The sequence below is a fragment of the Aquila chrysaetos genome, chromosome 26, assembly GCF_900496995.4.
Source record: "Aquila chrysaetos chrysaetos chromosome 26, bAquChr1.4, whole genome shotgun sequence".
Classification (NCBI taxonomy): Eukaryota; Metazoa; Chordata; class Aves; order Accipitriformes; family Accipitridae; genus Aquila; species Aquila chrysaetos.
Window position 1 is genome coordinate 4,074,946 of NC_044029.1, and position 25,419 is coordinate 4,100,364.

Genomic DNA, 25,419 nt, shown 5'->3' on the forward strand with positions numbered 1-25,419 from the left:
ACATGAGTTCCCCAAACAACACAAAACTGTACAGTGTCACAGTCTGTTTTAGGTACCCAAAAATGCAGAGATTACTCAAAGTGAAGACAGGCTGGTTTGTTCTGGAGCTTGTCACTTTCGCAGCTGTGTCGGTTCATCTAACAATATACAAGTAGGACTCTATTTTATTTTATATACCGCCTTTTAGCAATTCATATTTTTTCTATATTACTCTGACATGTGTTGCTGCTCTCCTCTTGTCACTTATTTCTAATGATATATATGAGAAGAAGTGAATGCTAGTGCTCTTTTTTCCAGGATGGGGAATACCTCCCCATGGAACAGCAAAAGGAATATACATAATTTTTTTCTGTAAGTCCAATTACAAAATGGCACTGGCTACCTACTTGATCTGTCTTGGCAAGACAAGAAGGTCACTGCACAAGCAACTGGAAAAGGAATGGATACAGCAAACAAGCCCCAATTATTATTTTAAACGGTCCTATTTTTTTTTTACCTGCTCTTCAGGGATTGGATCTTTGTTTTCTATGTATATGGTTGGCTGTCTTACAGGTACTGTAGTACGCTGTAGGTTGTCACAGGAAACTTCAAGTTTGCCTTTAGGGGGAAAGAAGAAAAGGGATTAAAAAAAAGAAAAAGATTGAGTGTTGAGTGATGTTTTTGACTCATACAGGCATGGTCCAGGCATTGTCATTAGGTGGGATGGGCACAAACGAAAAAAAATGGTGAGAAGGCTGTTTAGAATACATTGAAACACTGTGTTAGAGAGGAGCATTTAAATAACTTAGCTATTTTGATATAAGCTGGATCTGACGAAACTTATCTTTAAATACTTCAACTAACAAATCTCAACATTTTTATAGACTTTGAAAACCGGCAGATGGCAAGAAAAATTGGTAAAACCAGAAAAGAGACTTGGTATCCAAGTTTAAAAAGAGAAGTAAAATAGTAAAATTATAGGCAAATCAACTTCAAATTCACTAAACTTGTTGCAAAATAGAGATTCAACCCCAGCACATTTCCAGGAAAGTCATTGGGCAAAAGTGAAAGTGAAGGATTTTTTTATTTTTTATTTCCCACGCAATCCCTCTCTTTTAGATCACACACTAGGTTATTTTTGTACTGAACTTTAAAAGGAAGCAAGTTATAATAAAAGTGCCTGCTGTGAAATTTTTATGCAAAGTAAAAATAAAACTAAAATAACTAAAAATACTATGGCATGCAGTCTAAAAAGAACATTTAAGGAAAGGCTAAAAAAAAGATCAGCGGAACTGCTGATTGTAGAGGGCATCAACAAAACACAACAGGCTGGCAGATGCAAATGTATCACACTACATCTAATATCCTCATAGATTGTTTTATGCAGCACTGAGAGGGAAGTTGTAAGACTAGACTTTCAGGCAAAGGACACAGATTTTGTTATACCATGTCTGGACCTGCACAGAGCCTGCATTAGGCCTCCCAGTGCTCCCAGTTCTGATGTAAGCATGAACAAGGTCAGCGTGCATGCCTCTAGGCCTACAGCAATATTCATCCATCTACTGGATATCCCACCGATATATCATTAAGAGCTTAGCTCACTCCAAATTTAGATTTCTGTAGGTAACTTGCTGATACCCCAAGTCATAATTTTCCTAATGCAGTCTCCATTACCAGCATTTTTCAGATGCTGGGCTGTGCCTTCCTAGGACAGTAAAAAAGCTCCTGGAAAAAAGAAATATCAGAAATTATAGGCTCATCTCCATGTCAGGAGAGCCTAAGTTCACTACCATTATTTAAGCTAGTTGTGATTCACAAGGAGAACAGCGTGGGCAGTACAGGTCACTAAGGTGAGGGACATAGGCAAAATGTTGGGATATGCTGCTCAATATGACTTTTAAGCACACACAAGATTAGCTTACTCTCTCTGAGAGAGCAGGTAAACAGGTATTATATGCTCAATACATCCTCTAAAATTTAAAATGTTCCAGGAAATGTCATTGTTAAGAAAGTTACATGACAACAACATTGTCATTTCAATTAACTATGTAATTTTTATGCAGTAAATAAATGAAAATCTCAGGGACAATTCATCAAAATCCTACCCCTTCACATGTGATTCCCCAATCAAAGGCAAAAAGCCACTATCAGTCTGCACCCGGAAATGTAACCATCTGAATCCACAGGTCTAACAGACTGAGTTAACAAGTTTACATTTTTTGCTGAAACAAAAGCTTCAAGGTCATCACAATGAAAAAGTTTGACATAGGTATATAGTTTTTCAAAGTGTACGGTTGTAAGACCTTCTTCAGCTAAAATTCTGATACATGGGCTGAATGCTATCTTTATCCATTTCACCATTCCATCTCTAAAGTGTATCCCATTAGTTGCTAAATTAATCTCTCACATTTACCTTTTTTATTTGGGTTTCTTCCACTCATTTTTTCCACCTGAGAAATGGCTTCTTCCCAGCAGCTGTTGCTTGCCTGAATATGAGGCTGAATAAACTTTAGTTTTTGTTCCAGAACGTGACGGGCTTCTGTTGTCAACTCAGGTGTCTCCTTAGTGCTAACAAGTTTTTCAAGTTCATCCTCAAGAATTATTACCCTAAGTGATAAGGAGACGAACAGAAATAAGTAATAATAAATATTTGACTTCACCATTCCTTCAAGTATTTCATGTAATATCCTGTTATTTTCTTGAAGTTTTAAGAGTCTAACTCAGCCAACTCCTCCGAGATGCCCCAGATCCTTTTCTCCACATCAAGATACGTTGCTCACCTGCATTCATTATAGTAAATCTTAAATGCAAGATTAAAGGAGTAGGACAATTTCAACTATTTCACAAAGGCAGCAATGAATCTTTAAAAATACTTACTAGGTAGTTACCACAGGCTGAACTTTTTTATAAAGCATTTGGTATGTTGCAAAATCAATGAAAGATAAGTATGTTTTCAGATTTTTTCAAGGGAGTGACAAAAGCAAGGCATGATCTTAATGCACTGCTTAGCTTTGAATTTTCACCAGATAATTAAAGAATAACCAGGATTCCATACTGAACCAAGGATCTTTGACCCCATACTAGGTGAAGATATGCCTATGATTGCAATGACTATACGTATCTGCCTTTTTTGTTTTTAATCTGAGATACAAGCTGACAACCCAAAGAACTCAAGTCTGAAGCCTTCTTCCTACAGGCATATTCTCTTAATTCATGTGTAAACTTACTCATTGAGCAGTGCCTTGAGATGAAGCTGCAAGCTGCGTACCGCTGTCTGAAGACTGTTCAGCTCTCTTGACTTCTGCTTTGTTCTGGTCGGCCGTTCAAAACCCGACTGATGCTGAGTTTCAAAGTACCGATAGAACTCATAGCTTCGCTTAAGCTCCTCTAAGCAGGCAGCATGTGTATGAGGTAGGCCTTGAGTCACATCAGACAAGATATGATGAGGCAGCCGTTCTGGGGAGACCAAGGGCTTGGGGGACGCGTTGGCTGGGGAGAGGAGCAGCACCAGCCTCCTGAAGAATTCTGAGCTCTGCCCTACCCAGAGCTGAAAGAGGACCTGCAAAACAGCATAGGGTTAGCTCTGTGCACCTGGGAAGACAGCCAGCCTCCAAAGTAAATGTACAGATACACCATGGGAAAACATTCCTCGGCCAGCAACAGGAACTCTGAAAAACTGCAAAAATCCGCTGAGTGTTTTTGAAGGCTATCCCAGACCATGGGAGGTTCAGATCTTGTGAACCTTAGGTGACTGTTAATTCTTTGATGAAGGATATTATAGGCAATTATGCTCAGAAGGTTGTCAGAGGCCTAAAAACTCATATTCTCATCAGGCAGTTTCATGATTTGCTATAATTTCCACATATCCTACAGCCAAAATGCCAGTGGCAGCAAAGACATTTTTTCCTTTATAATGCCAAGCTATCATTTCTACGATCTACTAACTACTGCATTGCCCCACACCCAACCTTGAAACATAAGTCTAATTGCACTGCACTTCAACAAAAAACATTCTACATCTGAAGAAAGCTGAGCTGCTAACTTTTTTTTTTTTTTTTTTTTCAGCCAAAGTGAGAAATTTCACCAATACCACTAAGGAGGGAAAGGCTTGTAAGAAATGAATCGAATCACAATGTTATATATGGTACAAAAGAGGTCAGTCCATCTAGGAGCAAGGAAGCCCACAATTTCAGTTTCTTGAGAACTTCCAATGAAATGAAAAGAACTGTTTTCTTAGTTTAGAGAAGACTGTTGGCTCAGTAGACCATAACAGAGCAGTAGCATCTTATATCTCTAAAATTAAAAGGAAAGGTTATGACACTTTTCTCTGCAATACTGGCCCTTATTAAAAGGGATCAACTGTAGGTGACTATGAGATGTAGTCTGAAATCTGTTCTCAAGCATTCCAGACCGAGGAAGACAAAGTAATTACACATCATGCTTTTTTCCACCCCCCTCAGCTACAGAATAGGACTAACAATTTACTGTAGATTTTGGATCTACAGGATTTGAAATAATACATCTTTATACTCATAATACTATGGACAAGTAGCAGTTTTGTTCCAGTGTGCAAAGAATCAAGAGCAAAACATTCAGAATAGTAACACAAAAAATTAAATGCCTTCAGATAGATGTGGCCTGATATACCCCAAGGGTGTATAAAAAAATACTTGGACACAAACTGATAAAACATTCCAAAAGAAAAAAATAATTCTCAATTTACAAAAGATGGTTAGAAGAAGAAAGAAGACAGTATGATATGAAATTAATTTGGAGCACACATGCAAGACTGTGATTTGGCTGGGTGCTAAAATAAAAAGCAAACAAATGGGCAGCAATCACCCAAGTGTCCCTGAAGGTGTGGTGCCCTGGATAGAAAGTCAAGAGCTCATGCTATAATAAGCACAGAAGACGACCAATCCCTTCTACCACACATATAAGGCAAAAGCAATGAAAGAGTAGCACACAAAAGTAGTGGACTTCAGGAATTGGTAGTAATAATCCAAAACCTACCTGAAAAAAAGCCCAATGATGAGAGAAAAGGAAATTCCAGATGTATTAGAGTTGCAAATAGCTTGCTCTGCCAATGACTTCTGATGATTTTTACTGACACTTAAACTTCACCCAAAACATCCAACTGGCTCTCCTCAGCTCAAATCAGTATTTTTTCTTAAGCCAAAAATTTTCACTCTTTAAATTGGTTTAGTTCAAGGACAAGGTAGCCAAAAGACACATGGCCTAGACACGGGCTTGAATGAAAATTAAAATGTTAACCAAACCTGGATACACATCTATATTCTACCTGCATTTTAATATAAAGGCAAGTTCTCTCAACTGAAAAAAAACCAAAGAGGACTGCATGTAAATCCAGGGCTCACAACACAAATATGTCCCAAGGTTATCGAAGTATATCTATTTTATTATCTATGCAGGAATCTGCTTAGGACTGATTTATGTTAATTTAGCTTGGTTCAGCTACACCACACCCAGCCTACATTACTGTCTGTTATGAGTTAATGTAAACTGAGATTTACTAGTTTTGAGCTTAACTGTACCCAGAAAGCATCCCAACCAGTTTAACTAAAACAGATTTCAGTTAAATTACTGCAAATAGCAGGTAAACAAAGACTTAGCTTACAAGCTTGGGCACCTCTGACTGGCTTCTTGTGCTTAAAAAGAAGCACATAAATAAGTGGGCTTGCATGGTTGCAATTAGAACTTCAGCTAATGAAAAGGCAAGAAAAAAAATCCCAAAAGCTTACATCTGATGTAGCTCTTAGCTTACAACTAATTAGACAAAGCCTCAAAGCTTAGCAATCACTATTATTGATAACATTTACTGTCAGAACAAAAGAAGTCAAGGTCTAGGAATTAAGTTAATAAAATGCAACAAGAGCCAACCCATAGAAACACAGAAGTCACATAATAATGGAATTTTCCATTAAAAAAATAATGTTAAAAGGGAACTGCCTTGGCAGACAACCACTAGAGTGTAGAAGACTTGCATTCAAATTAGATCTTCTTTCCAATTGTAAACATTGACTCATGCAAATTAAAAATACCTAACATCTCAAAACAAAATAGATAAAAAGGCCATTATATGGTTGTCATTCTGTTCAGTTAAATGTTTTTCAAAGATCAAAGAACCACACTGGCTCATGGCAGCAGGGGTCCAAGATTATGATTTCTACTCCTCTATGTAACTAAATGCAGCTATTCCCTTTGGCAATTACAACTAATTTGTATCTTCTGATGTCTCTCTTTTTATTCAAGTCAAGAGATTAGCTAAAAAAGATGTAAGTACAAATCTGGAAATTATTTTATTCAGCTGGGATCAAGTGAAATCAGAGAGCAAAAATCATGTTTAAGAAGGAGATTGATCAAGCTGATTACAAAACACAGACTTGAATGTATATGATTTGCAGAAAAAAACCCTAATGTTGTATTGTGCAACTTCTCTTCAACTACATGCAAAAAGAGATCACCTAAATGCCAATAAATGTAGAAACCCATGATATGAGACTGATTACATCTCCGCCTCAGTTGACCATGTTACTACAGGCTAGTATGTACAAGCCACAGGGCTTCATGACAACTGAAAGAGATTTTCACCAGGAGCCTGCGTGGATGCGTAGGTCCTTCTAGGAGAGGTTACCTTGAGCGCAGGCAAGCTGAAGCCATCAGTTAGATTGTGTGCCTCCTCTTCAGAGACCTGCTCTTCGCTCAGTCCCAGACCCAGCTCCTTAAAAGGGACTACACAGATGTAGCTGGTCACGTTGTCACTCTCGGAGTTCAGAGGGTAGGTTTAGCTGGAGTTAAGGTGGTTAACAAAGCAACTTTTGCATTAAACATTAAAAAAATAGAAAAGGAAAAAACACCTAATAAGGTTTCTTGTTTCTGGCAATTTGTATGAAAGCACGTACATTCCACCCAAATCCACCTGAACCCTGTTTAATTGAACATTTTGCAATCCTTATTCAGAGCACAAGTTTTAAAGGCTCTTAGAAGGATGACAGATAAGACATTGACAAAACACCTACATCTAAATACAAACACATAAAAGGAAACAAAACAGATTGATGAAAAATCCCTGCATCCCTTTCAAGTGAGGAAAATAGCTTATCTTTAAATATTAAGTTTCCAAGAAGTAGCTCATGTCAATCTTAAAGCATAAATCATATATTAACAGAGGAAAGAGGAGAACAATTATGCCATTTAAAGTTTCAAAGGTAGCCTGTGCTATAGACCAAACTCAGGATGATGGGAATTCCCTGTGAGTTCTGTCTGTGGAGGGACCGCTCAGAGCTCTCTACAATAACTGCTCTTTGACATTTCAGATAGTACCATGAAGAACAGGAGCTCACCAATTGTCATACCATTAATTTTATTGATTACATTGCTGTAAAGCCACCATGATCTTGGCAGGAACAGTGGCAAACTGTTATCTACCAACACTATTCAGCACATTTAAATTCTGAGTATGAAAATGTACATTTCCAGTCCTCAGAAATGCTTAAAAAGTAGGAAGCAAGCACAATATAATTGATACCAGAAGACAGATAAAAATAAGTCATAGACTAGGCAGTGTTTATTTTGAAATAGCACTAATTGCAGGCTAACCTCATGCTGGGGAAGGGGAAGGAGGAACAGTTCAAGATTTCTGCACATTTTGGATAGTTACCCAGTCACAAAATAGTAAAATTTGCTTTAGAATAGAAACCTACAACTTAAGGTCATAAGCACATTTGTTCCACAGAAATACGTTAAAAAAAATATTTGTGAAGCATTCATGAAAGTAAGGCCTTAACGTAAACTATGGTTTTTCATTTATATTGATTTACAAACTGAACACTCTCATCTCTTGGGGCACATAAAGCCAATTAGAAGCACCTGTCTCCTGTCCAACTAATGTGTTTTCTGGGGAAGCTACAAATTCCACCCACTTTCACTCCCGAATTTTCCATCTACTAAATCCTCATAGGATTAAACTTGTAATAATGATTTGCTCAAAAAAATTTTTACGACTTGAGTAGAAGCACATTGCATAAAATAAAATTTCTGTGGCCCAGGAAACAGCAATACTAAGTGTCCAGGCTCTAAACAAACAACTACATTAACTAAATTTCTCCCTAATTTCTCCCTTAAGTCCAGGAAGAAAGAAGCCTATTAAGTGTTCTCTAGAAGCATGAATGCAGACAAAAACCTGCAATGCAAATCACCCAGAAACACAATATATTGTTGCCACCAGCTGCTGCCGCACATAAACACTGTGTCTGTTCCAAGTTAACCTGACAGCATGCCCAGCAGATGGAGCACATGGGATGAGGATGGTAACTCCATCAGAGATTGAAAAGTCAGGTCAAAACCCTTCAGGACCAGTTATCTCAGAGACTAATTATATTCCTTGTTAATCTTTTCCCGCAAGAAGACACTTCCAACATCAGGACCACCATAAAAAGCAGTTTGTACACATGTGAATTTCTAAGTCATGCTACAAAAAAATTTCTAGGGAACCTCCCAAATATGTAGTTTCACCAAAGGAGCCACTTACTGATATTGTATCTCAGCTAGGGATTTCCAGTGGACTCCCGCATCTCCTGCCTTGCCCTCCTCTATTGTAGCCCTCCCACTCCCATTTCTAGGTGCTAGATGAAAGCAGAGAACTGATCCCATGCCCTCATTAGCTTCCTAAGGACTAAACCTTTAGAAAGTTTAAACACATACACACCAACATATACACAAACACACCTCCTTCATGCGCTTTGCTCTAAAATGCAAGTATTTTTAGTGCTAATGTTTTCTGTTAAAGCCAAAATACAGTAACTAACCTTAGGTTAGTTAAATTTTTCTGTGTCTTTGTGAAAATACTTCATTCATCTGTTTAACTTACATTCCTTATTAGCTTGGAAGAAAAAAAGGCAAAGCTACTTAATAATAACCTGTTAAATCCAGAATGAAATACCTGTATAGTGAATGTCTAACCTCTGTCAGGAGGCCGATCTTATTTACCTATAGAAAAGCAAGAACATTAATGTACCCCTGTACATAACAATTTAATATTCATACTTTGCTCTTCAAAAGCACATTCCCATCTAAAGATCTAACAGGAGGGCCTCACAATATCCCTGAGAAATCCAAGCTGCTCTTTTATAAAATTCTCACCTGCTCACCAGGTGGGAAGGGATGAGCTAAGCATGTGATAACTGGCTGGTCAAGGAAGAAACACTGCACCAAAAAATGCCCAAGTATCTTTACTCAGACCTCCCAGCATTGGATTTCTGATTTAGGCTTTTATGACCCAAAGAGGGTACTACTTTTTGTTTAGCTTACTGCCTTCTTGCGTGAGCTTTCTCTTTCCCAAGTTAAAAGGTATGTGTTTTTCTAACATTTCATGATGCAATAACTAAATTTTTACAGAGGAGAAGGAACAATTTTTTACTAGATTTACTAGAGGAAATTTGCAAGTTTCCCTGTGCTCAGTGCACCTCAAAGGTGTAGAATGCATTTTATATCCATTCTACCTTAATGGGGTAAGATATCATTCAATTTAAAATACTGCTATCCAATGGCTGTTTTTATAACACTACTTATGCCTTGCCATCAGAGAATGACACCTTACAACAAAATTAAAGTTTTTTCAGTTTATATGGTCCAATGCCCAGGTCCTACCTATCAATATAGTTCAATGGAAACGGAGTATCACACCGTCTTGCACCATCTGAGGATGAGACTATTAACATCATCCAGTAACATAAGCTACAAAATCTTCTCCAACCAGCTTGCATATAATTAAATCAGTGAATAAACCATAGACTCCCATGATGCAGAACCCACAAGGCTCTTACGTATAAAAATATTAAGCAACTAGCACGCTGACTGAAGTATTGCCTGAGTTATTACACAATTCAGTGGAGTATATATAGTGCAGATATTTGTTGAACTAGTAGTGACTGGTCTGCACAACATCCTGTAAATACTTAACCCAAAATGCCTAATTTCTAGTTTAAGCTTTCAGCCATTGCATCCTGCTATACCCTTATCTTCCAGGTTAAAAGAGAAATACTCTTCTCTTTTCTCCCTTCTAACTTTTTCTTCTATGATTTTGAGTGATGTACTCTTGTCAATATGAACAAATCAGAATAAGAACGGCATGAGAAAATGCTGAATTCTTTCTGCAGGTACCCAACTGTCCCTTCACATAAAATGTAAGGAATATGATGTTCCATCTCATTAAGTTACTCATCCACCAAGTTTGATACAAACGCCTAGTATAAGGCTAAAGTATAATTGTACATTTTTTCTATATTACATGGGAACAAATTTTAATTAGGACAGTATTAATTTATTCTACTCACTGAAGGCAGCTGTCTAAAAGAGGGCATGCTAGCCACAAGCAAATATTGCTAAACTTCTAGCTTTATTGAAGCAAGTAATGATAACATATCAAGTTTATGCAATTTGTATTGCCATGAATAAAAATGTGAATTAAGATTTTTAATTATCTGTAACAGGTTCATCAGACAGATCTCCCTCTAACACATTTGAGATATACATTAACATAAAAGCATAATTTGCTGCAGGTATTTTGGTAGGAGAAATAATACTGATGGCTATAAAATCTACACTTAATGGATTAGCATAGATCAATACAACCCTTAACATTTAAGATGCTCTTACTAATTCATTTTTACTTATTCACTCATTTAGGTCTACAATTAAAATTAATACTTAGATTAGCCAGTTTATAAGACTCAGCCCAACAGTTACCAGCGCAGCCCCTCAAGTATATTTTCTTCCTTGCCTCTCTTGAAGTTACAACACAAAGCAAGTGGCTTAAGTTCAAAGCAGTTTCCCTTTGGCTTCCAACAGGATTAGTCTTACTGAGTCAAAGTATGAATTTGATACTTATCTCAGAAAGAATCAAATACATTAAAGTATATGTTTAGCAACCTACTTAAGATTGCTAACAAAAAAATATCTCAAGGCAGTGTAAAATAAAGCAACAAAAAGCTTTGCAGTTTCCATTTGTTGACAAAATGAGATACAAATCTATAAATGTTTTTAAAATTAAACATTTTCTATTTTACTGTATAGTTTTAAAGGTCTAGATTTAAAACAGTCTAAGTATGAAAATTCACACTAGAATTTAGCTCAAACATATGTCTGTACAACATCATTCACTAAAACTACTTTTTCTGGGAAAAAACCAACCCATTGAAATAGATCTTGCTTATTTCTGAACACTTTTTTGACTTAACATTACATACATGCAACCTGTCTTAGAAAACAGTTCCTGCAAGAGGCTGTTTGGCTGATTTTGTTAAGCACACATAATTTTCTCTACTTTGAAAATATGCATTTATCAGTCCTTATTAAGCCATAAATGAATAAATTGATCTTGTTGCAAATTATTTTTGAAAGGGATATTCTGATATAGTAAGCTTGAGAAATAATTCAGCTACAGATATTTCTAGTAAGTTCTGAATATATAAGAACATTTTAAATGAAAACTTAAAGTATACCTTTTACAACATTAGTAAATTTAATACCATTTTCTACAATACTTTAACCATTATATCTAATAATAGACATGTCTCAGTTCAAGACATGGTTACCATAGCCTTAAGGCAACAATTATCTTCACTGCATTATAAACTTCAATCTCAGATTTCCAGGATTATTGTAAGAAACACAAGGATGAAGGAAAATAGGACATACTTCACATTATCATCCTTTTGTAGGGCTGTATACCACTCAGAAGGCCCAGTCACAGACTAGGACCTTATTTTGATAACTGGACATCACACAGAATGGATCTCTGGAGTCAAAGGCTTACCACTGTTGTTGAATGACAAGTATCATGCCCACATTGCAGTATCAACTGAATACCATCAACCAAGGAAAGCAAATTGTAATATGGAATTTTATTTCCCATTTATACCTGCACATAAATGTTTCCATGAAATGTATACTCTGTGGTTCAAAGCAGTGCCTGTCCTATGTATTTGCTCACACTCTTAAGAAATTACTACTTTCTTACTCTTTAAAGAGAAAAATCGCCCTAAAGAATGATCAGCCATCAGTTAAAATGGAACTAAGATTTGATCTTTAGTATATCAGCTGGGAAGATTCAATTTTTGTTGCCCTTGAGACTAGGAGGTGTTTCACATATTAAATTTCTATTGAAAATTGTTCCAAGCAAAAATAATTCAGTTTTTCACTTGCCTAAATACAGAGATACATCTGCTCTGAAACAAAAATAGAAGGCAATATCCAGTAAAACAAAAAATGTTTATTTAAACAGTATTATGACTAACCAGGGAAAATAGGTTTTGGGGTTCTTTTATGTAATTTTGTAATATTAATCCAGATTTAAAATATTTGGAATGTTTCTCTAATATCTCTCTAATAAAAACATTTTGTTTTGCTGTTGCCAGTGTAAATCACTAATAGTGCTACTGGATTCATGTCTCTCACAATGCTCAGAAAAAGCAAATTTCGAATAGCAAATCGTTAATTCACACTCAAATAACCTAGAGGAGTTAAAGTCGAGAATATCTTCTGATTTTGTGCAAAGCAGAACTTACTAAAAAGAACTGTAAAAATCAGAATTAGGATCTCATTTCCAGACTTTGGATGGAAGTTCCTTTCCTTTAATTTATCAACATTCCTTTCCTTCAATTTATCACCTCACTCCTTTATTTAATCTGCCCAGTTCCTCTTTCTCCTTGCTGTAGGCCAGATTTGTGTTAGCAATTTGATGATGGACAAGGGCATTAAAGTTGTCACAAGTGGCAGCTGTGAATACTTTCGACATGAAGGAATCTTTGCCCCCTCCAGCATAAGAGTACTATTTAATTGCACAAGGCACTGGAATCTATCTGAAAGATGCTCCTTGCCATCAATACTCATGTAATACACATAACATTTTCAGGCATTCATGATGCGCAGGGAAAAATTCAAACTAAGGCAACTTGGAACTACCTTAAAGCTGCTCTTAATTATCCTGGTGGGGAGGAGGGAACCTTTACTCACCGTCCTTACATTTAAATTCCTTACTTTCAGTTTTCATGCACTGCAGAATTGGCCCACCCTGCATCTCAGCGCACACACTGCCACTGTTTTTGCCACTACGTTCTGCACAAATATAATGTTTCTCTTCCCATTTGTCAAGAACCTATCTATATACATGCAACTTCAATAAATTTTTGGCCATTTATTTCTGCTGGCCCTTACTACTGCGATATCTGCATGATAATTTGGTATAATGGAACTTCCATCTTAAAAATTTTTCAAAGACAGATATAAATGTCAAATTATCCAAAGTAACAAAACTTTCTTCTTTCCCATTCCTTAATTTAAAAACCACTCCTTAAGTTTAGTAGTTACAAAACTAGTGGACAGTCTAATACACACCGGTATTCCTTGAATCTGTAACTTCCCCAGCCACAGCAACATCTACATACCTGTCATAACCACTGCTGGACTGACTTTCTTCATGCTGGAGGATATTTGGGAAGGCCATGTTATCTGATCCTATTTTCAGATCTCTCTTCCCATGTTCTTATAAGTGACTCTTGATTATTTCCAAGCTTGGTATCAGTTGCTCTTATCAATGTGTCCGAACCAGTCACATTATTTTTTTTCTTTTTTTTTACATAGCAAATACACCTTATTCCTCAGAGCTAAGAGTGAAGTCTTGAGCCCAGAATGAGGATGCCTATCCCTACGCAACTTACTATTTTGCAAAGAAATACTCATTTCCTTCAAAGTGAATGTATGCACTTGTAGCTTTGTGTGTGCCTCTGTGTGTATACACGCTGTCACTCAATATATCCATCCATTTGCCAGGCAAAATGTATTAGTCAAATATTATGTTCCAGGAAGACAAAACAAGTAATTTGTCATGTCCAATTTCCAACACTCGCATCACCATCAGCTTTTGTTTCCCTGCATGTGTTTTTTCAGATCAGGAACATATCTGTTTTATTTTTTGCTATAAAGCAGGGTGAAGACATTGTTATTTCCTATATAGTACACTAAGTACAGTAAACATAGAAAAAACCCTTGAAATGCTCATGCCATTAAAGAAAGTATACAATTCACCGAAGAAATACAGATGACACTTCACAAAATGGAATCTCAACAAAGCGTTCTGCTTTGATTCAGAGTAGAAACTCCTTGCTCTTAAATGTGCATTTTGGCTAATTAATGTAATCAGAGTTTCACCTAGTTTGTCTGAAACAGGAAATCAAGTTACCTTTGAACATGGGGATGTCGAGTGAAAGGCCATATTGTTCAGAGAAGAGGGTATTTTGGTGCAAGGGAAAAAGATGGCTAAGAGGAATTATAAAACAAAATCCTGAAGGACTCTGAAACACATTATCAGTACTTACACGAAAGGCATGGGTGTCAGTAACTGGGACAATATTTTCAGTGCACAGAAGCTTACCTCACGCTGCACAGTGCACAAAAAGACAAAAACATTAAAAATGTTCCAAACCAAGCATAAGCCCAAATTTAGTATGTTACCTTTTCTTTATCTTGTTTAGATATGTGCGTTTCTGGATATACTAACTCTATGTACATTTCTAGATGTACTAACTCTAAACATTGGCCCAATTACAAGTAGGTAACATGGAATATCTGAACTTGTGGGTTTTTACAAAAAGGATATTTTTTCAGCATGTATAGAGTAGCCAATCTTGAAGCTCGAAAGTTGGCTCTGACAGATCGATAAACGGCTTTCCGGAGACCAATAAGATGTTGACTAGGATGCTGTCCAGCTTTATTAAATGGGCAAGCGGCACTGACCCTGTCAAGCAAACTTGAAAAGTAAAATGTGATACAACTGTACAGATGTCCTAAAGTATTTTTAAAAGACAGTACATCAGTTTTCTTATTCCATTAGTTAGAAAACTTTTTCAAACCACTCAGTAACGATGAGAGCAAAACAAGAGATCCGTCATATCAGTGATATATTTAATCAAAATTTCAGATAAGCAGCCAGGATTCCTCAGTAGACAGCCTGATTCTATCCTCATTTGAGTCATGGCAAAACTCCTGAGGACATCTGTTTTCTCCACAGTTTTCCAAAATGACACACTAAGGGTAGGCAGGTCATAACATTATCTCTGATAAAAAACTATCACAAGCCCACTGTAAGCTTTGGAAATTTCAACACACAGATATTTAACATATACCTCTTTATATGCAAATTTGTTTTTTAAAGAATTTTTGCAGAAAAAATGTGCTACTACATATTGTTTTTCATGCAAAACACTATATTTTTTCACCCTTCTTCATGCAGAATCTTCTCTAGTTCAACAGAAATATTGAGTGGTGACATAGATTTTATCATCATGCAAGGAATGGCAGCTGTGTCTGTGGGAGTCTGACAGGTAAACACATGAAATGTAAGCAACTATACAAGCATATTTGAAAATGTATTTTGGTGTCCACATATTCAGGTGAATATACCATTTAAAAGGAACTGTGCCATTTGCCTATTAGAGTATACTTCATAATGGCTTTAGAACTGTAAGAAATTGCCTCATCTAGAAATAAACTGAATTGTGAACTGAGTGAATGTTAAATATGTCTGTTTAACATTAAGCTGTAGACAAGGAAAAAAAGATTAATAACCAGTTATACCTATTCATATACAGTCTGATGCCAAACCTATGACTGAGACACTGAAAATAGCCTAGGTGCACTCCACTTGCTGGGACCGTTTTTACTAGAATCAACTCAGGAATGGGCATGGTGTGGGCAACAAGATGATGAACTTTGATGAATTGTTTGGGGACTGGAAGCCTGCTTCTGCTCTTACCCTTCCCAGGGCACAGTGAGGAGGTGATTTCATGTCCACAGTCACTTAAAAAGGAAAAGCATACAGGGTACCTGGCAAGACTGCGTTGGGTTGCTGCATTGGTAACTATTTCTGTAGCCCATCTGACTGAAGAGCTGACTAAGCCAGCAGATCTGACCCTGCTGGAAAAATGTCAGTCCTACTGCATGTGCTTAGCTGGACCATGCTGCACATCGAGCAGGAAGGGGAATAGCGTAATGCCTTCACTGTCAAATATGAAAAGCAACGCAGCCCACCCAGTGAGCAAGGCTGGACCCATGTCAGTATGTTAAATATGATTAACACAAGGAGATTCATGCCAAATACTGCAGTATATTGAATACACTAGCCAAAATACCACATTAAAATATCTGTGTACCATATTAAATTATGTGAGTGATACTAAAATGGTTTATATCACATCTCATAAAGTACTTTAAAATCTGAATAAAATAAAAACAAACTGTGTTAATTTCAATTTCTGAATGTAAATTTAAAATGCTAGTCTTGCCATACGTTTCACTAGGGAACACAGCATGTAATGGAGTACATGCCAATCTCTAACGTTTCCCTAGCTTTTGAAGGTAACAACTGGAGGTGTTTATGGATGAACTCTCACATCAGTTTGTAGACTCAAGCCCTGGGTGAATTGTCAGAAGCAGGCTCAAAGAAAAGGAGCAAAATTCTTCTACCGTAAAAAAGAGAAAGAGATCTATGTTCTGCTACAGCGATGTAAGTATTTCCAGCTCCTATACCTAACAAATATAGCACAACTCATGCACAGCACGTATCACCAGTATTCAGCAAAAAAATTTGCTTTCCTTCTGGGAAGGTTTGTTTCAGTGTTTTTAATAAAATAATTCTTCTTTATTCCAGTAATCTTAAATTAGTATAACTTGCTATAAATGTCTATGTGCCAGACGTGCCATATCCCTAATTTCCTAATATTCCATTTATCTTCTATATATTTTAATTGGACTTATAAAATGTTAGCAGCTTGGCATATCAGCCACAAATAGCAAGAAGAAAATAAGGTTAAGGGCGAATTTCCTCTTTCCTACTGCTCCAACCCCATTTTTCTTGTAAAGAACAGTGACATTTCTCTCTTAATCTCACAAGCCAAATTTTAAATAGGCTTTCAACTTTTAACAAACTTGTACAGACACATTATAAAATCCTATTACTGCACTCCAACATGAAAGCAGCTATAAAGATGCTATATACACCAATATGTGCTCATAGAGCTTGATTCTAGTTTAAAATATACTAGAAAGGGAGCATTTTGGAGAAAAGCTAATTATCTGAGTGAAAGACAAGGAAATAACTACTTGCTGCTTATTGCTGCAGCCTTTCATTATGTATTCCTACGGCTTTCATTTTATAATGTGCAAGACAATGGACATACTCTCATTACGCATCAGAAATTCCAGGCTGTAACCCCTGATCAGGCTTCATTTGCCTAATTGCAAATGAAGCAATTAGACAGAAATACTGCCATTCTGCCCGAGTAGAGCACTGCCCTTCCTTGGCTACACAATTTCTGTAATCCAAACTACCCTGGTGAGGTCTTGGCCATATCTGCATCACAGAGCTTGTACCATGCAGACATACCTGAAATGCCAACAGCAGCGTTAAACACTTCTGAAGACCATTCTGAAATCAGAATATCCAGTTGCCTTTGAGAGCAGCTAATATAAGAGAGGCCTGACAGGTTTTTAGTTCCTTTTCTAAGTGGCTGCTCTGGGTTTTTTTGGGTGGGAAAGGAATGAAGGCAAAACGACATTTGGATTGGTTAAGCATATGGCAGTCACTGCCACACAGTAGTAAACCAGTGAACCAGCAGACAACTGACCAAAACCTCATCAAGAATAATTTAACATTTACAGAGACAGTCAAACATCAATTAACAAGGGGCAAATAGGGTAGAATAAATCAAAGCCATAGATATTTCAAAGCATATGTAAAGTAACCTATGAGAACATAGCAATGGATGGTGCAATGGGGAGAAAAACCAGCAGTGGAATGCAAGGAACTTCAGGCCAAAACTATAGACCTGGGCTTGCCATATCAGACTTTAGCTAAGTACAGCTAGTCAAAACCTGAACTCAGTACTATTTAAATGTCGGCTTCAGTACCTTTCCATTCACAACATGGTTAATGCACAGTCCAAACTATGCTGAGCTACCAGCATATTAAAACAGCAGCATACATATCATTGAACTGTGCTACCAGGTGCTGTGATACCTCGTTGAAATCCCATTCCTTCTAGGATGTAAAATGACACAAGAAGATACTAATTAACTCTTCAGATGCAACCATTTCTATTGCCATGTGACTCTTTCTGAACAAGCATTAAGACTTCAACAAGGTTACTACAGGAGAACATACTAAACTTTGCTCTGCTAAGGTTTATGGTAGCAAAATTCTGGAAGAAAAAAGGGGTAGCTAGGTTTTTGGATCATACATGAAGCACTATCTCAAGCAAAGAATTTCATGGTCAGAATTTCAAGCATGTCTTGCATATGTGGATGCAGAAGATGACACTCTGGAGTTAGAACTTCCTCCAGGCTAAACCAAACCAAAACCCATACAGCACTGACTTCATACTGGACAACTGTTCCAATGAGGACGCTGGCACAGTCAGACTTCTCCCACTCCATCCATACTCCAAAGTCTTTTGAAAAGCTTGCCAAAGTTTTAAGTAAAGAGACTATTAGATCAACCATCAGCTTAAAGACCAGTCTGTTTTTTGTTAATCTGTTATCTAAGATACGTAGTAAAAGAACAAGCACAAGCAATTTAGACATTGACCACAAGTTCGTTTGCTTAAACTTAGAAAAAATCTAAATGTTTTTCTCATCTGTAATTTGGACAAGCCCTAACAATAATTTCTTCTAAGAACCCGTTTGCAAAGATAAGACTACCTATTGCTTAACTATATGCTTCTTCAGCAAAAAACCAAACCAAAACAAAACACATAGCTAGGCAGACTGAAGACATGCTTATGCATTCCAAAGGGAGAATGAAACATTTCTTCAATGAAGCATACTGAAGGTATCTCAAGCTAGAAAATGAATTCAAAATGTTAAGTCTACAGTTTCAAGCTTGCATGTAAAGACATGCGCCTCAGCACAGAATAGTTGGTGTGGCATGAACAAACAATTTCCTAGTGCACACAAGGAAATTTTTTATTGTTTTTAGAAAGAAGTCAACTGGATTTTAGCTGTTGGCATTTCCAACCTCCTTTAACCTTAAGTCTAACTGGCACATGCACATATCTAACCATAGGTTGTTACAAGGAAAAGCATACATGGCAATGAGAGTGCACAGAAGCGGGTCTGTTGGCTTTGGGATCATTGTGTACACTGAACATGTTCTAACGTCCTTTCACATAGCAAATAAGCAAAAGTTACCAAATAGCTACAAGAGCTAAATAACCAGGAACACTTTCACATCCCTTAAGTGGACGAGTGGCAAATTCAGCACTAAATAATTTAAGAATCTAAACATCTCAACAATTGTATGCAAGAAAAAAGAGTGATGTAAACTTTTTTTGAGGTGGGAAATGACCTTTGATGGTCTTTGCTGATTGCTGTGTTCTCATTACTTCAGACTGTTATTTGTTAAATAAAAATAGAAAGGTTTTCATGTCATCTTGTTTTCTAAACATGAATGTTTACTTGCAGGTCAGTTTATTTACATAGATTTGGTAATATAAGATACAAAAACCCCTCAAACAAACAACCCTCTAAATGACTCTCCAAAACAGTTAACTAAATTGTTTCAAAATCCATTTCTCCGTGTATTTCATTGCTAGCAGAGCAGGAGATTTCAAAGGCATCGGAGGTTTGTGAGACTTGATTCTCCTTCAGGATGCAGGGTTTTAATACTGAGTTGTTAGAATTCATACTTTTAGTATGAATGGTAATTGTACTATTTTATGTAAGTTAAAAGCTTTAAGTATTATGTTTTTCAGTAATTCCACTTGTTGTGGGAGACAGTGTAACAAGACAATTTTAGAAGACATCTGGCTTGGATGGATCTGTGTATTAAATAAAGTGAAATATAGACTCACAGGGTAAATCCTCTGGAAATTACTTCAGTCTCTTGAATGAGTCGTAGAGCTTTCCTCACGAGATTAGTAAAAGCTCGGCTATTCGCCACTGTTTCTTCCAGCTGGATACAGTATTTTCGCAGGGACATTTGCAGCTTGGCTGTCCTCCATGTGCCCCACACTCGAAAGACTGCATAGACAAGCAGAACTAGTCCCCACAGCAGCCACAATGATTCCTTCCACCATGAAGGAAGCATAAGCAGTGCACTTACAAAGGCAAGAAACAGTGAGACATCCCTGCAAACAGAGAAAGTATCATCAACCACAGATTCCTGAGGTCAAACAAGTGGGAAAATCATGAAGCTTTTGGCTACATTTTGGGATTACGACATTTTATTACAGGGCTTTTATGTAGGTCCTGAAGGGAGCTGTAAACACCAAAAACTACTCCTAGTGGCAGATTTAGACATACATGTACATGATATTACTTGGTCGGTATACGCTGACACATTTCTCTGGCTTTTTTATGGCACCAGTAGAAGAATAATATACCACTTTGAAAGGTCAGTTTCTCTTACATATATGACTTAAAAAAAAAAAAAAAATAGAAAAAGAAAAAAGCTGACTACTCAGCACTATAAGCCAGGGTGGGCAGGAACTGGAATATCTGTACTTCCAGGTTCAAGAGTACAGTAGGGAAGGGCATGTTTCTTTTGGTAACAAAACCCTCAAGTAATGCCAGCTTTATTTTTTCCAGCGTCTGACTCATTTAACTTGGACACCAACACACCATTAGTTTTTAGCACATTTTTATAAAGATGGCTTGAATAATCATTTTAAATAATTTGGCAGCTTTTGAAAATCCTTAAAGAACAGAGTTACTAGTATCTCAGTTCAATTATTTCTCAAGGACATTTTAAAAATTTCATAAAGCTGTTATTTTCAACTAGAAAAATTCAACAAAAATAAGTAACTGCTAGAAAATACACTGTTTCATATATAGTATTACAGTTGCAGTTTTGTAAAATTATGACAGTCTTCACAGAGATGGATGGGATATGGGCTTCAAGGTGCATAACAGCTTTACTTTTTCAGAATTTTTTGAAAGTAAAGTATTCACTTTCTTCACCCCTTAAAGCTGCGTATTCTGTATTTAGTTTTGGAAGTATTCACAAGGAATATTTTCCCATTTCTAAAATAAGACATGATCTCTGGGTTTCTATTTTCTGGACAGTTTTGTGGTCATATTTCAACAAGCTATACAAGTGTTAACTCTTCAGGGCTACTGATAGGTTTCAGTAAAGGTCCAGGGTTAAAATATTCCAGATGTGTAATTAAATTTAAAAAGGACAGACACACAGGCTGTAACTTCCTTGGTACATTAAAAAAAAAAAAAAAATCACACAAACAAAAAATGAATCACAACACGGAAAGACTGGAAGGGATTTAAGAGCTCACTTTGTCCATTTTCAGTTTCAGGTTAATCCAGATCATCACAGACGGACTGAAGAAGAAAATGGAGACTCCACAACCCACCCAGGTAGCTATTCCAACTAATAAATATCCTTAGAGTTCAAAAGAGTTCCCCTAAGTCCAATCTGAATCCTTGGCAAATTAATCACATTATTTTTCCTCACATCCTTCCCTTTTCTGAACAGAATAAACGACGACTGATCACCACCTTCTTATTAACTACCTTCTACACATCGTAACACTGTTCCATCCCACCTCAATTTTCTCCATTTTGGCCAAACAATCCTAGCACACGCTAATGTTTTCAAAAGATTACATTTTCTAAACTCATTATTCTTCTTGTTCTGTTCTGGACTGTCTCTAAATTACCTCTGCCTCTCCAGGAGTGGCATCCAAAACCAGATGCTGTAGTCTAACACAAGGCTTAGGGAAACAGACAGAAAAGTAAACCCCCATGTCCTGCATATAACAAGGACACCAGGATGAGATTTGCCATTTTTTTAATAATTTGCTGATGCATTTAATTTATGCTCTGCAATGATGTGCAGATCCTTTTCTGAAGTAGTACTGCCTACCCAATTATTCACCACTTCATGTTTGTTGATTTGATTTTTCCTTCCCAAGTGTATCATTAGACTTTTGTCTTTATTGACTTTTCTATTGATTTCAAGATATTTCTCCAGGCTACTTTTGAACTCCATTCTGCCAAAACACTTACAAACTTGATGTCATCTGTAAGCTGAGCAATATTTACAAATTTTGTAAGTGTACTTTATCACCTGAATAATTAAAGAAACAATGAATAGTGCTAGGACCAGGACAAACCCCTGGAAAAATCTGGTTCGAAAGTTCTCTTGTTTGACAGAGAGCATCAACAATGACATATTACAAATTAAACAGTTGGGTTTTTTAACCTGCTGTGGCTTTATAATAATTTTATCTACTTTCCTAACATATGTATGAAAACATAGCACTGGGCTGTGTTATGAGATATTTTTATCTACTGATTCCTGTCCATTTCTGAGCAAGTCACTCTATCAGAACATCCACCATCCTTGTTATTTTTCAAATACAGGTGGTAGCTGTTCAGACAGTGCTGCAGCTAGCTCCTTCAGTATCCTAGGGTGAATTTCACGAGCCTCTGCTGACTTGAATGCATCTTACTTAAATATTCTTTAGTCTGTTCGTCTGGTACTCTACATCTGAAAATTAACTGCACCCCCCCAAACATATTTTTATGAAGGCTACAGCAAAGAAAACACTTTTCAATTCAGCCTTCACATTTATCAAAATCACCATTGTAGAGCTTTAGAAATTAATGAATTAATCAACCATGTTAGTTCTTCCTTATAGCACATATTAGGCTTTGGAAGTATCGCATTCATGTTCATGTAGCTATCTCAGATTAAAACTCACGTTTTCAATAAAACACCCAAGGGAAAAAACATGCTTATATAAAAATTTGGGGACTAGTGGACCAAAGACTCAAAGACCTGAAGAAAAAAAAGTAGTTAGTTTATTTCTGCATTTTATATTAAGAACACACAATATATTTTTTGCTTGTTTCTCAGTGAATATAGTGGTAGATATTCTCTGTACAATACCAAATATTAGGAGTTGCTAGGGAGCGTAGCGTTGGAAGCTGTCCGTTTTCCTGTTGCTTACACTGCCCTGCAGACAGGATACTGGGGTCAAGGAACTCAATCAGTTCCACATCCTCCTGCAGCAGAACTTCCTGTTGCAGGATGGTACGGAGCGTGTCAAATCGAAATCCAACATCCTTACCACAAACGGGCAGCAGAAAAAACAGGCATTAGTAAAGAATATGCAAATTCTTAAAATTAAGTTAGCAGAACAAGGAAAACACCCAGACACTCTACACTTTGCTAACGATCTGTTCCCAAAGACTACAGGAATGTTTCAGATATATCACAAGTAGCTACTTCATTTTTATTAAACTTGCTTAACTTTAAAAACTAACATACTACCTAACAGTTCAGACTTGCAGGATGCATTGCACTGACTTTGTGATCTGACCTAGATAGTAACAATACCTGGAAACATGCCACAGATTATGCCAATATATTTGTGTAAGAATCAGAGAGGTACTATATCTATTAGAAGATCATTAATAAAATAGCAAACACTTTGGGTTTTTTTAATGTCATGACATAATTCATTAACAAACAAAAAAAAAATTAGAAAGAGATATATATTACAAATTAGCCAACAAAAAGTCACCCGTGGACACTTAATAACAGTATGGTCAATGCACTGGACTCAAGCTCCAAGCCAAGGCAGTGAAGTCCTCTCCTGCAGGAGGATTCTGTGCCTGCCTTTCCCAACAGAACTTGATCCAAACATGGAACAGCATGGGGCTCTGAAGCCCTCACTTGCTAAACTCCAGGCAAACTTCAGGGAGTTACTTACCTGTGGATTTGATGCCATGATAAGCATTTCCTATTTTTTCCCCTACAACTACAGCTCTTCAAGACAAATACACAGCTCTTGAAGACAAATATATCTATCAGAGAAGCCCCCATAAATTTTAATTTGGATACTGCACCAAACTATAATTACAAACCACTTCAAGTTAAGAATGTCATAACAAAACCCAACAAACACTGAACATGTGCATCTTTGCATCTAGCTAGATTACAGGAGGTAAAGGAGAATACTTCTGAAAACCCTCTAATAGAAGCTGTTAACAGAAGTATGACATTTCACAGTACAAAATCTGTTCAGTTCTGTTACTGACAGAATTAGATTCTTTATGAAACCATAAGATAGCTAGGCAAAAGTTTAATTCCATACATTTATGTCACTTGAGATAACCTGCATTCTACTTTTAATGGAAAACATTTGTTTCAGGACTGTATGCAAGAGGAAACTCTGCCCTCCTCCGATGCATCCTGTGTCATTTCAGTATTCTACTGTAGCATGCAGCAGGAGAAACATGTTTTCCATATTCTTTGGTTGTGTCTCCATCTCAAGAAAGTAAGGCTAAAAAAAGCTGTTAATACCTTTGATTCATAGGGGAAGAGGGAGGAAGAAAAAAGAACCAAAGATCATGACTGAGAGGTTTCAGAGGAAATTTTGTCCTCTTGAGATAAGGGAGAAGAGATAGCAGTTGGACTCGGCAGAACTCTGAGAAATGGAAACCCCTAACTTCTCACATTGCTTGATGCTTTTTTTTTAAGCTACGTTTGAAGACGTCATCCCTACATCATAGTAGGAAAAAAATACATCAAAATTCTAACTTCTAAATTCTGGAAGAGTTTGCATAATGTGAGATTTGCAAGCCAGACTAGGAACCTGAAGCAGCTGGGTGCAAGTTAAAGCAGATCTCTGACAAGCCCAGGCTAGAGACTGAACTGGCTAGAAAGTGGCACTGCAGAGAACAAATGTAAAGGCAGCATGAAACTATTTTTAACTATCTGGGCTCGAACTACCACCCTTCAGGTCTACCCCACGTAGGCTGACTTGGGCCCTAAAAGTTCCTGCAGGCTCCAGGAGTGGGAGAATACAACTTCTGGTGAGGCAGATGGACACCCAGCCTGCTTCTGAACTGCTGAGATGAGAGCACATCAGTAGTGCAGAGAATTGTTCTTGCCTCTCCTTACAGCTAGACTGCTACACAGATGTCATCTGCTCTTAATGTGTAACACGGTTCTGATGCATTATAATGGAGGTGTCTTAATCTACTTCGCTTTTCCCAAATGCGGAAGCACTGCGGAGAGCAGTGAAGAAACAAATCGGCCAGGTTGGGTCCAGGGGTAGTACAGCTGCACCGTGTTTGTGCTATGCCTGAGCTAACAAGCTGAAACAGAGGGTGAAGCAACACTCTGATGAAGCTCTAGAGCCTTCTGTCTTGAGCTGTGTCTGCAAGGCGCCAGGCTGCAACATAGGGACTTTCTCAGTCAGCGCCTCCACACTGCCTTCCACTGAAGGGGGTAGCTACAGTGTAGGTTAACTCCCTTCAGCCTTCAAGAATTTCTTTAATTTCTCACACATTTTATTTTAATTTCTCTTCCACATTTTGAACGCCTTCAACCTGGCTACT

At 37.2% G+C, this 25,419-nt stretch overlaps 1 protein-coding gene across 6 annotated transcripts in view; it reads right to left on the reverse strand.

The window, feature by feature from the left end:
• Positions 1-25,419, reverse strand: part of VEZT (vezatin, adherens junctions transmembrane protein) — a 78,171-nt gene that overhangs the window by 29,343 nt on the left and 23,409 nt on the right. For 3 of the 6 annotated variants that reach the window (XM_030002756.2, XM_030002754.2, XM_030002758.2), the window contains 7 exons: positions 22,961-23,136; positions 19,905-20,180; positions 14,657-14,794; positions 6,635-6,782; positions 3,207-3,538; positions 2,393-2,586; positions 497-597 (listed from right to left, as the gene is read on the reverse strand). In XM_030002756.2, coding sequence (XP_029858616.2) covers positions 497-597; positions 2,393-2,586; positions 3,207-3,538; positions 6,635-6,782; positions 14,657-14,794; positions 19,905-20,180; positions 22,961-23,136 — 1,365 coding nt within the window. Of the gene's footprint in view, positions 1-496; positions 598-2,392; positions 2,587-3,206; positions 3,539-6,634; positions 6,783-14,656; positions 14,807-19,904; positions 20,181-22,960; positions 23,137-25,419 lie in introns of all 6 variants that reach the window. The other 3 variants (XM_041120434.1, XM_030002755.2, XM_030002759.2) reach the window with 1 other exon arrangement.